At 43.7% G+C, this 13540-nt stretch overlaps 1 protein-coding gene across 3 annotated transcripts in view; it reads left to right on the top strand.

The window, feature by feature from the left end:
* LOC125888251 (fatty acid CoA ligase Acsl3-like) overlaps positions 1 to 13540 on the top strand; it is a 46634-nt gene that overhangs the window by 26112 nt on the left and 6982 nt on the right. For all 3 annotated transcript variants that reach the window (XM_049575489.1, XM_049575491.1, XM_049575490.1), the window contains exons 7-11: positions 1737 to 1860; positions 3981 to 4052; positions 9464 to 9603; positions 9697 to 9869; positions 12508 to 12582. In XM_049575489.1, coding sequence (XP_049431446.1) covers positions 1737 to 1860; positions 3981 to 4052; positions 9464 to 9603; positions 9697 to 9869; positions 12508 to 12582 — 584 coding nt within the window. The remainder of the gene's footprint in view (positions 1 to 1736; positions 1861 to 3980; positions 4053 to 9463; positions 9604 to 9696; positions 9870 to 12507; positions 12583 to 13540) is intronic.

The raw sequence follows: 13540 nt of genomic DNA, 5'->3' as shown, positions 1-13540 counted from the left end.
TTCATGCAGATCGCTCAAACTTCCTAGGAAGAGATCCATTTGAAGTGTTTTTCAAAAAATTCAAAATGGCGGAAAATCTATATAAGCGGAAGTTATGGGTTCTTGAGGCAAATGTGTTCTTCATGAGGAGAGGCATCTCTGTGCAAAGTTTCATGTCTCTACGACATACGGGGCATGAGATATGCCCATTCAAAGTTTGACATTTCAATCGGTTGCTATAGCGCCCCCCTTTGGCCAATTGATGTAATATTGCTTCATTCACATCCTCCCATGACCCTCTACCACTGTGCCAAATTTCACATGGATTGACCAAGTCAGTGAGGAGAAAAACATTGAACACACACACACACACACACACACACACACACACACAGAGTTTTTGTCATTATATAGTTAGATAAAAGAAACACCAATATAAAAACATCCATATCGGCTGATCAGTGTCAGCCCTGAATTTCAAAATTAGTGCATCAGTAGTTCAATTAGGAAGTTAATGTGTACATTTTATTATTATTTAACAATGTCAGTGTTTTAATAATTATTGATTTATATAACACATGTACAACATGTTACTGAAAGCAAATTAGCACGTATTTTTATCTCGTTTTTTTTTTTTTTTTTTGTTAGTTCGGTTGTTTATTTGCATTTTGGTAATAAATGTGCAGAACTCTGTTGAGTTGCAGCACCAAATGTGCTGGGACCACCACTGGCATAATGACTGGAAACAGGGGAAACAGCTGGCCTGGCTCAGTCTGATGTGACAAAATCAGCCTACCAGCACCTCTAAAGTTCACTGAGCTCTAAAGCTCTTTGACTCAGGTCATCACTGTGAGGTTCAAGACAAAGTTTTTGCATGGACTGGACTGGATTACACATAATTTCTATTACCATTATTGTTCACCCAAAGTGAGCATATATTTGTTTGTTTGATATATATTAAGCCTGAGAATGTTTCCTCAGCTCAGTGTATCTGAAAAGGAAGCCAGCAGTTTCAGCACAGTGACACACAGGACATTAACGTCTTCACCACTGCGTAAATCTCCACTTTGACTCATCTTTGCTGACCCTGGCTATATGCTGTCGGCTATAAGGTCGAGTGAGAGCGATGAGTTTAAGGAGAAATGCCAAATGCTCTTTCGGGCTAATTTCTTGGCCGGGCTTTCCATGTCAACGGAGCACGTGCACAAGTATGAGTCAGCCGGCTCTTACCATCATGCAACAAATGTTTACATTAAAACAAAAAGCGATCTTTCTCTCTGGGGAATGAGACGGGGGTGGGAGGAAATGCAGAAGGAAGGGAGTTCAGTATGAGTGGAGGAAAGAACAGGGAGGGTGGGAGTTGGGGTGAGAATGATGGAGGTTAGAGGGATTACGGATGTCATGATTTTAATCAGACTTCTTATGAAAATAATAGCTTTCCTTTGGGTATTAAGTAATAAGACTGTGTAAGCCTCCTCCTCATGTATACTCTCAATTGCCAACATTTCCATTGAATGTAATTCAAGGAGGATCCAGAAGCACTGGTGTTCAGATAAAAATTGGACCAGTAGATCATTGTAAAGTCTAAGCAAAGGAAAGATGGCCCCCGTTTTGTGCAGATAACCTGATGCAAGGCGTTCATCTGCGAAACATTGCTATCGTATGATATATGACTCCAGAGACTGAAGCTAATGCTTGATTGAGACGGTGCAGATTACTCTCAGAGCATGTCTCAAAGAGTGCATTTGTCTTCACAGTGAGGAGGACACCTACATTGGCTACCTGCCTCTCGCCCATGTGCTGGAGCTCAGCGCAGAGCTCGTGTGTATTGCTCACGGCTGCAGGATCGGCTATTCCTCACCTCAGACTCTAGCTGACCAGGTAACACAAGACTGGAACTGGAATGTGTTTGCTCAAACCATAGCGTGTTGATTAATTTTTAGCTTCCTGTGGTTGCTTGGGTTATGACAGGTTTTCTAAATAGTGATGCATTTAAGAGCCTGTTACGTCCTGGTGTTAACATGCGTTTCAGTGACCTGAACACTAGCAGGCAGCTGAGACATGTCATAGTTCACACCTGCGTCTGTAATGCTTCTCGACCTGACCACCTGAGTTTAAATTTTGTTATTGGCTACGTCACTTACGCTAGAAGGTAAAAGGGTCCTGCGCAAAGTTATTACGACCCAGTCTCACTACGAAGTCGTCAAAAACCAGTGCTTGGTCAGTGACTTCCAGAGTCAGACAAAGGCGAAAACACCTGTCTTTTCACGTCGTTATGATGCACAGTTGGTTGCCGTTATTGTTAAACAGCAGCCAGCAGTGTCAGAGGGAAACATGGCGGGACAACAACGAAAGTTAAGGCGGTGGAAGTCCGAGTAGGGCTGGTGGAAGGGGCGGTGGTTGGGTTCAGTGACCACCGACTTTAACCTGGGAGAACAGTGTTTGCTTCTGCGTGGACAGTGTTTGTTTTTCCTAACTTACCACGTGCGTGTGTTGGCACAACGTAGCCATGTGTGTGTCCGTACAGAAGTGTGTTTTAAAAACAGACAATGCATGTAACCGGCTGAAGTTGACACGGCGTCCCAGAACGTCAGCAACCAACACACCCAGGGTACCTTGCACGTCATATCTGGACATGGGAAGTCCATGACCAAACGTCAATATCTGACGAGGTCGGTGTGAGAATGTGTTGGTTATTATATTGACACTCTCACTAGCATGCTCGCTAGTCACATTAGGGATTGTTTTCACACTGCTGGAGATGTCGTTGTCAGCTAAATTCAATACGTCTCCCTCTAAAGAACAAACTGGTGGATGGTCACACAACACTTCAGACAATCCGTCATTAAATGGGCAAATTATATACACTTTAGGGCTGACCTTCAACTTCATTTTAGAAAATCGAAGCTTCAGAGCTCAGAACAATTTTAAATCGAAGCCTTCGACGACCGGGGGGAGTGGGGAAAAAAAGTCCAAAAAAGGTGGAAAATGTCACCATCAGCACATTATTTTACATCAATAAAATCTATTTTATCATTATTTTGAGTCACATTGTTGAAAGAATTTAGTCGTCTGTGTTCAAGCAGGATAACAGGTCTCCATTCATTGCACGTCGGGCTTTCTATTTCCTTGTCGGAGATGTTTTCTTTTTTAATTACATGATAGCTATTCTCCCTCAACTCACCAGTAAAGAATACCTTTGTCCATTTCAAATAACCCGTGGCAATAATAATATCCCTGTTCTCTGATGTACTGTGAAACTTTTTAAGGCGATTCATGCAACAATCAGACCACATGACTTCTTTACTCAGCCTAATGGGGTTAGGGTTGCGTTCAAGGTCCCCCCAAAAAATGGGAGAAAAAAAACCCGCTGAATATTCGATTTTTTTTTTTTTTTTCACAATCAAATCCCGTGCCATCGAACGAAGCTTCGAATTTTTTGGGTCAGCCCTAATATAGTTAGTGCACCGTCACCAAAACACCCACCACGTTCTGCGCTGATGACATCGTCCTTGTCAAGGCCGCATCATGACACGTTAGCGTCTACACTACAGCAGATACGAGGTCAAATGTGTCCCAGACCACCTCGACAAGTGTTTTGAGCAATCGGAACACAATGCTTCTTGGTGGTCATTTACACTTGTATTTAGTCCACTTGTGATTGCATCATCCAAGATGCATGTCAACACCAGGTGTAAACAGGGTCTGAGAGGCTTGACTTATTTTGTTAGAATAAATCAAAGTTGAAAATGTTAGTTGATTAATCGATCAGTCCATCACCAGAGGATTAATCAGCAACTATTCTGATAATCGTTTGAAGCAATTCTTTGTGCAACAATGTCAAAAACGTAGTGGTTTCATCTTCTCGAGGGTGAATATTTTCCTCTTTGTTCTTTGATAGTGAACTAAATTTCTCTGGAAAATACATTTCAAGTCAAACAAGATGCTCCAAATCGGATCTGTGCAACCATTGTTGTGACTTTTCTTTTTCCCACTCCAAGTCAACCAAGATCAAGAAGGGAAGCAAAGGAGACACCAGCGTCCTGCAGCCCACTCTGATGGCAGCTGTCCCGGTACGTCAAGACGGTACACTCAGCCCAACACTATGCTCTAGACAGTATGTTTGACGAGCCTTAACCTGTACAGTATGTCTCACTGAGTCAGTCTCCCGCAAGTCTGTGTTTCAAACTATGCTGTTTGGCCTCGTCTGGCAGCAGGTCAGATTTCTCTCTGTCTTTGTTCATAGTTCAGCTGTGGTGTAGCAGCGATGGATTCCAGCCGGCCTGGATCTGCTGGATCTGTCTCTGGCCTGACTGTGGTGTAAATACTATCTGCGTCTTACTGCTGGCCAATTTCTGCTCTCCATCACTAAACAATGTGAGGGCTTAAGTATCTGAGGTTGGCTTGCTCTGCTTGTCTTTGAAGTATATTTGAGTGATTAATCCATTCCAGCAGTGATGACGCCAGGATGGTCTTTACTCAGAACCTGGCATCGCTGTATTTGTTTTGTCAATGAAGAGCAGAGTGGGTGTTCCATCATTCTTAAGTGTTTTATTAGTCGAAGAAGGACTTTACAATTTGGGGAAACATAAAAGCTGGGCACGTAGTATGAGCAGAGACGATACGGTACGATACGATACGATACGATATGATACAGTATATTTAAATACCCCCGTTGGGAAATGCTTCGTGGACTCAGAAGCTGCGCAAGTATTTTTACATTGGACGCTGTCTGTCTACACAAATCTATTAAACATGGATCTCTGTTATGCCATGTTAACAAGCCGCACACCAATCAGCTGTGTGCTCAGAGACCTCAGACTGGCAATGTGACCACCGGAAAGATGGGCGAGTACTTACTTCCTTGTTGTTCATATTCATAATAGTACTATCGTGTGTTTACGTATCATTGTTTTAGCTGCTGTACTATATCATACCACCATCTCCTCTTTGTAAAACACGCTAGCACACTACCTCTGCTGAGCATCACACATGACCAGAAACATTGAGCTCCCAGCAAGATGCCACCCCATTTAGGTTTCTGTAATGACATGAGAGGGTTTTGTATAGATCAGTGATTCCCAGCTGGTCCAGTCACGGGGTCCAGATTGCTCCTCAGCCATTAGTTCAAGGTCCACAAAGTTGAATATATTCAGCGTCTGCGAGCTAGTTTGCTGTCTCTGTTAAGTAGCTGTCTGTTCTTTACTCATTCGACAACAGGAAACCGCACTTCAGAATAAAAGCTTGTACCACAAATTCACTGTATTTCAAAATTAGTGTGTGTTTTTTACAAATTTGACATGTTCGCAAGTCACTTGCGGTCTGTTCAGAATGGACCCACGACCCACTTTCGGACTACGACCCACCAGTTGGGAACCACTGGTAAAGATAACTCTTCATTACAACTCTGTGAATCAGAAATCCATTGCGCTGCTTTCAACGTGGCATAAAGTACAAACGAGGTGTCTGACAGAAGTTCAGCTCAAAACGGTGCGCCGTATCACTCGCATACAGTTAGGACGTTCCAGTAGAAAACAGTGCAGTTGAACTGATTCAGTTGTTGACGCTCACGCTGTTTTTAGTTAGGACATGGTGTCATAGGGTATCCACACAGCTATTAATATGGTTGATGGATCATTACACTTAAAGATTTATATTTTCCAATGATTTATGCATTAAATGAATGGTAGCGGGCACTTAAATTGACAAACCACAGATGTTTATTATTTGTACCAGGAGGACAGACACTAACACAAGGCAAAGCAAATTTATTTGTACAGCACATTTCAACAACAAGGCAACTGAAAGTGTGGTTGGACTGGTCATTGGAGCACCAAGAGTGTTTGATTTGCTCATCAATGTCACTTTTTGTGAGCCAACCAGCCACAACTTGGATGGGATGGGACATTAAATAAACGTGCCGCAGCATACTTTGGAAGTGTTGAACTCACTGTGCATGATAGTTCGCACTCAGCATGAACAAATTAGAGACTAACCACCACGTAGATTATTTTACATGCACAAGGATTTCACGAGGAAACAAAACCTACAGAAAATACTAGTTGTGTATTTCTTAAGCCCAGTTCAGACCAATGATTCACAACAAGGCAAAACCATTTCAGAACGTTGCAGAGAAAAGTTGCAGCGGTGTGAACTGGTCTGAGCTCGACTCAGGCCGGCTGATGATGTCACCTGCGACTCAGCTGGTCATATTGCCGGCGGCTGCAGCAGGTGATCCCTCCCCGCCGAGCCCTCTGTTTCCTCACGGTGTGGCGGTATTGGATGGTGGGTCACTGCTGCTGCTCGCTGTATGTGCTTATGCCCCGCCCACACACACACACACACACACATTCTAAATGACTGATTAACTGACACTGCTTACTTGTATTATTGTGTTATTTGTTTCTGTTTCTCACTGTTTCATCACTACTACAAATGCAGCTGCAGCCAGTATCTCACTATCACTATCCTCATTCATATTTTAAGAAGCTACAAATTATATTCAGCCACAAAATAAACCTGAAAAGCTGCAAATCAGAACAGAAGTACAGAGAGTTGTTGCATTGAGATGATACACCGTCTCATCTAGCTGCATTAGTGTGAACCAAACATTGCTGAGCGACACATTGCAAGTAGCTGCCTGTTTTTGTCTCATGTCATCGCGAATCTTTGATCTGAACTGGGCTTTAAACTGCTGTATTGTCCAACTGAAATAGGAATTGGTGGTCTGTTGAAAAGTCCACAGCAGTGATTCAGCCCTAATCCATCCCTCATTCAAAGTACTTTATATGTCTGCTAAAAAGTTCACAGTTGATTCAAAGAGGCGGAGCTATCATAAAGATGGTTCGATTTTATGAATTCCAAACCCAGGTTGAGTAATGTGATGATTTTATATTAGTCAGTGAAATGTACGTAGATATGATGAAACTCTAACCACTGCCGTGAAGACTTTTGAAATTATTAAACCCCCTGACAATAGGAGATTATAATTCCATTGCTCATGTTGGCTAGACTGTGCGCCGGCCGGTTGGAGACAATACGCCCTTGCCGCTGTATTCTCTCCGTCTCTCTCACACCATGAGTTCAGCTCCACCCCCACCCCCCATCTCCCAGTGGTCGTAGTGTAAAGGGCAGAGGGCCCCAGTGTCTGGAACCATTCACAGCTGTAAACAGAACGTGAGAAAGCCCCATGTGGTTATCCCCACGACACACACACTCATACACGCTAACACACATACACATACAAATTGTTTGCTGTGATATGACGACGGGCTGCTGTATGAATCCTGTATCGACTTCCTCTCTCACTGCTTTAGCTTCACCCACAAACACACACACACACGCACACACACACACACACACACAGGGAGCAGCTGGCTTTTATTGTTTTTGGTTTTTGCCCTTTTACCCATTAAGTATGAGTCCAGCTTTTGAAGACTTTGCTGCTTTAGATGATGAAGTGTTCTTGATCTATGGGTTTCAGTTCTTCCCACTGCCGTCCCTTTGACAGGAGGAATCTAAAAAAACCAAGTGAGGCATGTGACAGTGTTCCAGCCAAGAAACAAAATCGTACCAATTCCTTTGATATCTCAGTTCCCAGCACCGTCATGTTCTTATCACCAGTTCACCCCATTTTATCCAGTGTTTCTCTGACTAAGAAAGCCAAGCCAAATACACAAATTCAAATAATTCACTCTCATAATCCCACATTACTCAAAATGCCAAGCACCAAACAGACTGCAGCGCGGCTCAGGCTGCATATTTCTGTCTGAACCCAACCTGAGCCCAAGAGAGCAGGAACAGAGTTTGACCCAAGCCTGACACAGTCAATGTAAGGAAAACAGCCCGCTCCGCTTCTGCTGAAACACGCAGGAGACACTCTTTACACCACCGTGGCCAGTTCCTTGTGTCACTGACAACAAACCGAAAGGTGACCCTCCTCCGTAGGGTGTCTGGGCTCAGCCTTAGAGATGGGGTGAGGAGCTCGGACATCCAGAGGGAGCTCGGACTAGAGCTGCTGCTCCTTCACATCAAAAGGAGTCAGTTTCAGGTATCTGCTTCGGATGCCTCGGGGCGGCTCCTGTTAGAGGTGTTCAGGGTACGTCCCACTGGTAGGAGGCCCCGGGGCAGACCCAGAACACACTGGAGGGATTATATATCTCATCTGTCCTGGGAACGCCTCGGGGTCCCCCAGGAGGAGCTGGGAAGTGTTGCTGGGGAGAGGGACGTCTGGGGTGCTTTGCTTAGGCTGCTGCCTCTGCGACCCAGCTTCGGATAGGCAGATGATAATGGAAGGATGGATGGACTGAACGCTAACGTTGCTCTGTGTCTGCTTGATGTTTAAGTAGGCAATAAATTGCTAACATGTAGCCATAAGCTGGTGATTTGAGGCGGCTGTGTGTCTTTCAGCTTTTTTCTGCCCCCTAGTGGCCAAATGTTGATTAATGCAGCTTTAAGGAATTTGTTGTTTTTTCATTTGCAATACTAAATGCAGTTTTACCAGATCACTTTTTTAGTTTCACTGAAATCTCTTTTACAATGTCTGTTTTTTTTCTATACAATAGTCAAACATAACGATCCTAACTATACCGTGGCCTTAAACCACACCCAGCATTTTAGGTTGAAGAAGTTTACTGCAGTTCTCTTCTGTTTTTCAGTAAGCACATCCAGAGACTGACTCTGGTGGATTCTCTTGGTTTTGTAGGTCACTTGTTGCAAAGAGTCCATTGGGGAGACTTGCTGTTATGCAACTAAATTTAAGAGCATGTGTGTTCCACATTGTACCCATTGGTTTCTCCGGACTTGTGTATAGAAAAAGTTGTTCTGTCCTGTTCTGGTCTTTACGAGTTCTGCTTTTTACGAGCCCCGATCCTCTTAAATTTATTATTTAGTGATTTTAACCATGGACAAATTTTTGTATTTAGTGAAAAAAATCCATCATGTGCTCTGAGACTGGGACAACAGACCCTACTTCAGCTTCCGTGAGCTTTTTTTCTTTTTAACCATCCCAATAAAAGAAAAATATTCTAAAAGCCCTAAATTTAAAAAACAAAAACAACACAATGTCTGTTGGTCTTGACTTCCTCAAGTATACATGTACTTCAGATCCAGTGTTTTGGTTTTGTCTGGCCTAATCTCCACTTTGAGGTGTTAGAGCTCTGGATGGGCCCCATATTAGGAGCTGTTACGGCAGTGCAACTGTGCTTCACCTCATATCTCAAACTTATGTCTTTTCACCAATTCAGAAACAAGACTTGCTGCCAACATTTATCTGTCTGACTGTGTCTTTGTCCGCATTTGCATTATCTCTCTGACATGTCCCTCCTCCTCACTCTATCTTATCTAGTCTTATTTGGCCTTCCTCTGCATCAGTCTCACATGGTGCCTCTGTTTTTTTGCTCTCATTAATTCATTTAGTCTCAACCTTTATCTCACCACTCTCGTCATTTGCCTCTGTCTCATCTCCGTCCCCCTCTGATTCCAGGAGATCATGGATCGTATCTACAAGAACGTGATGACCAAGGTGGAGGAGATGAACTGCGTCCAGCGAACACTCTTCATCCTGGCATACAACTACAAACTGGAGCAGTTCGCCAAAGGATACAGCACACCTCTGTGTGACAAGTGTGTAGATGAGTTCCTACAGATGGCATTCTGACGAGAGTTCTTCATGTTTGTCTCAAGTTAGCATACTGTTCCTGCCTTTTCTCCATCCAGACTGGTGTTCAGGAAAATTCGCTCTCTGCTGGGAGGACAGACGCGAGTGTTGTTATCAGGGGGAGCGCCGCTCTCCGCCGCCACGCAACGCTTCATGAATGTGTGTTTCTGCTGCCCGGTGGGTCAGGGATACGGCCTGACGGAGACCTGCGGTGCTGGAACCATTAGCGAACGTAAGCAGTAATGAGAGTCACAAAGTAGCATATGGTTAGAGAAGACTATATTGAAATAATACTAATTAAATAATCAGGAATATTGAGAGAAACTAATGACATTCCCATCTGCCTCAGCTGTACTTTTTAGTGTTGATTAGTAAACATTAGAATGCTAACATGCACGTTGCATCTGAGGTTGCTAAGCGACCATAACCAGCACCATATCATAGCCTACTTACCAGAAATCCTGAGACCTCTTCCTCCAGGTGTTGTTTAGTAGTGTGTATTTGGCCTAAAATATTATTGGAGTGACAGACGTAAAGCTCTGGCAGCCCTGCACTAAAATGATCAAATTCTTCTTTACCACAGACTGATATTTATGGAAGAAGGGAAAGATGTTTACCAGCTGTGGTTGGTTGTACCTTGTCACGTGACATGCGGCGCACGCTGCTGCTGTCCAAAAGTTGATCTCAGGGCACAGCCGTCATGCCTCAAAAAAAAGGTGCTTAGGAACACTGGAAAAAAGCAGTATCAGTTTAAGTGCGCTCTATATTTACAATATTTTCACCCCTTTGCCTTGCCATCAGACGGCCTTTCTGAAGGGAAACTGAAGCTATTGTCTCAAAGCTATCAGACTCCATTGACAAAATCAACCATTTTACTTTGCAGAAATGGGAGTTGCTGGTTTACGCCTGCCTTGAACGGTCAGTGGAAAGAAAATACACTGCTAAAAAAAAACTTAACACAGTATCATCACAGTATAACAACAAGTGAGTTACACTTCAGGGATATCAATCCGTTTAGGAAGCACAAGACCAAACTGTCAGACTCCATGAGGGTGGCACGAGGGCCTGACGTCCTCTAGTAGCACCTGTGCTCTCAGCCCAGCACCGTGCAGCTCGACTGGCACTCGCCAGACACCACCAGAAATGACAGGTCCACCATTAGCGCCCCATTTTCTTCACAGAGGAAAGCAGCTTCACACTGAGCACATGTGACAGGTGGAAAAGAGTCTGGAGACACCGTGGTGAACGTTACGCTGCCTGTAACTGCTGGCCAGTATACGTTTTGCTGCAGCCCCCATCTGCAGCAGTACATTGCTTAGCCGCCGTGCCGGTAGATTTGATTTATCAAAGAAACTAGCAAAGCAACACTTCACATAAAATAAGCACAGCAGAAATATCAGATGTGTCGGACCACCATGTTTAACTATGTATCTTCAAACGGTACAGTTACGGCTGAAAATTTCAACAGAAGTAAAACAAGTTTCCTGATTTGACACACCTCCAAAATTGAAATCAGTTGCCTGCTGTCTACCCGGATGTGATTCAGTCTTTACCTGCGAAACATCAGGATGCTAGCATTGTCATTGTGAGCTTGTTAGCATGCTGATGTTAGCAGTTAGCTCTATATCCCAGTTCAGACCAGAGATTCACGACGAGATGAATTGAAACAGGCAACTACAGCGCTGTTGTGTAGTGTTCTAAAAACCTGCCAGTTCACACCAATGCAACTAGATGCGATGGTGTATCATCGCTATGCAACAACTATCTGTACGTCTGTTCTGATTCGAGCTTGTCAGGCTTATTTTGTGGCTGAATAGAATTTGTAGCACCTTAAAATACGTTTTAAAACCAGCCGCCGGCGATGTGACCAGCTGAGTTGCAGGTGACACCATGAGCCGGCTTGAGTCGGCCAGTTCACACCGCTCCAACTTTTCTCGGCAATGTTCTAAAACAGTTTCGTCTCATCGCAAATCTTTGGTCTGACCTAAGCCTAACACTCTCTGCCACTGTCACAGAGCCTCTATCATGGCTGTAGGCTCTTAGTCTTGTTTGTCAGCAATAACTCAAAGTGAAAGGACAGCGATATGTCAACAATAACGACTGCTTCTTAACTAGAGTGAAACTGAAGTGAAAGTAAAGTAGCTCTAAATTAAGATTCATTAACTGGAACACTTGCACATTGTTGCAGTTATGGGAAGTTACTGGAGTTTCCACAACCTGCAGCTGCAGATAAAAGCAGTGGCAGGATGTGAAAATGAAAAAGGGCTGGGAAAACAGATGAGAGGAAAGTAAAAAGTAGATATATTGTGCGGGGGTAACAGTAAACAGAGGGGAGTAGGTTATGTTATGAAAAGGAAGGCAGTGGTGTGGAAAAAACAACAGTAGCCACAAGTCATCGTGCACTTTGACCCCAGTTAGCATGAAGCTAGCAGCCTGTCGTGAGCTGTTAAATTAAGACGGGAAAAGTTGTCGACCTTCATCGCAGCTTCTCGTAAATAGGGAAATCATTTTTTTTATGTCTTAATATTGTGTGTAAAAGAATGCCACTCATATCTGTGGCGGTGATAACAGTCCCAGTCATCTGCTTTGAATGTCGTCGCTCATGTATCGGCTTTCACTGCCAACACATTTGTCAAATTGTGGAAAAAACTCCCAGGCTTTCCCAGGCAGACTAAACCAACAGAGCGGCCCGCTGCCCGTCACTCTGCGCTGCGGTCATTTGAGCCAGGAAAACACTGTTCTGTGGACACTCCTTTGGGATGGGGTTTCCATGGCGAGGGAACAAGTGAGGTCGTGTTGCTATGGTATTAAATGTCGTGCCTTGATGCTAGTGTGCTTCCTGATCACGTGTGTTGTCTGTTTTGTTCTAGTGTGGGATTACAGCACTGGGAGAGTGGGAGGGCCGCTGGTTTGCTGTGAGATCAAGCTCAAAGACTGGGTGGAAGGTGAGTGAGAGTCACACACACACACACGCACTGGAGCCATGATGAAATAATACGGTGTAGCATGGACTCACAGGAACAGACTTCTGTAGCTGGTCCACAACCTTGTAAGGAAAACATACTTCTCTTCCTTCCACTCCTGTACAATCTCCATCTTTTTTACATAAGAGATCATAACTCATTTTTATTACGCCCAGTTAAATCTTGATACTTATCAAGTTGAGTTTATTGCCTGCTTGGCGCGCAGAGCAGAAATATAACTCAGAGTAAACACGCTGTTAGTTTTTTATCTCTGCAAAATCACTGCATATTGATCAAAACAACTGAGGGATTGATTTAAAAGAGTTATGGGTTAGAAAATGAGGACTGTATTATAAAGGAAATACAACACCCAAAGTCCTTAAACATGATGCAGGGATACAGTGGAACAAGATTCAAGGTGATTTAAGGGCTATATCAAAACCTGAGAGAATGTAAAGCCTTCTCAGCTGTGTACATCAAGACGAAATGGGAGGAACTGAACACTGAAGAATGGCTTGATATGTGCAAAACACAACACACCACTACAAACTCAAAGACATATAGGGAGTTTGGGTGGAAAAATTCAATACGCTACTTCATTGCACCTAAAATAAAGAGTAAAATAACTGGGTTACAGCAGTCATTTTGGTAAGTATGTGGGAATAGAGAGGCAAACCACTCATATTTTTTGGGAATGTCACAAGCTACACCAATGATGGGAAAAGGGCAGGTAGGCACACCAACATTTACAAACACTTGGCTGGCACTGCACCGTCGTGGAAGCTTAAGAAGCAGTCTCATTCCATCATTATAGGCCACATTGAATCTTTGCATGTTGCTCTTCCTATAGGAGCGCAGTATACAGAGGGGTACAAACTGCTCGACAAAGAGAGATCTTCACATTAACTGAACACATGCTGAATTTGTGGGCAAGCATATT

Source organism: Epinephelus fuscoguttatus, linkage group LG5 (assembly GCF_011397635.1).
Source record: "Epinephelus fuscoguttatus linkage group LG5, E.fuscoguttatus.final_Chr_v1".
NCBI lineage: Eukaryota > Metazoa > Chordata > Actinopteri > Perciformes > Serranidae > Epinephelus > Epinephelus fuscoguttatus.
Note: the sequence above shows the minus strand (reverse complement) of the source record. Positions and strands in the feature narration are given on the sequence as shown.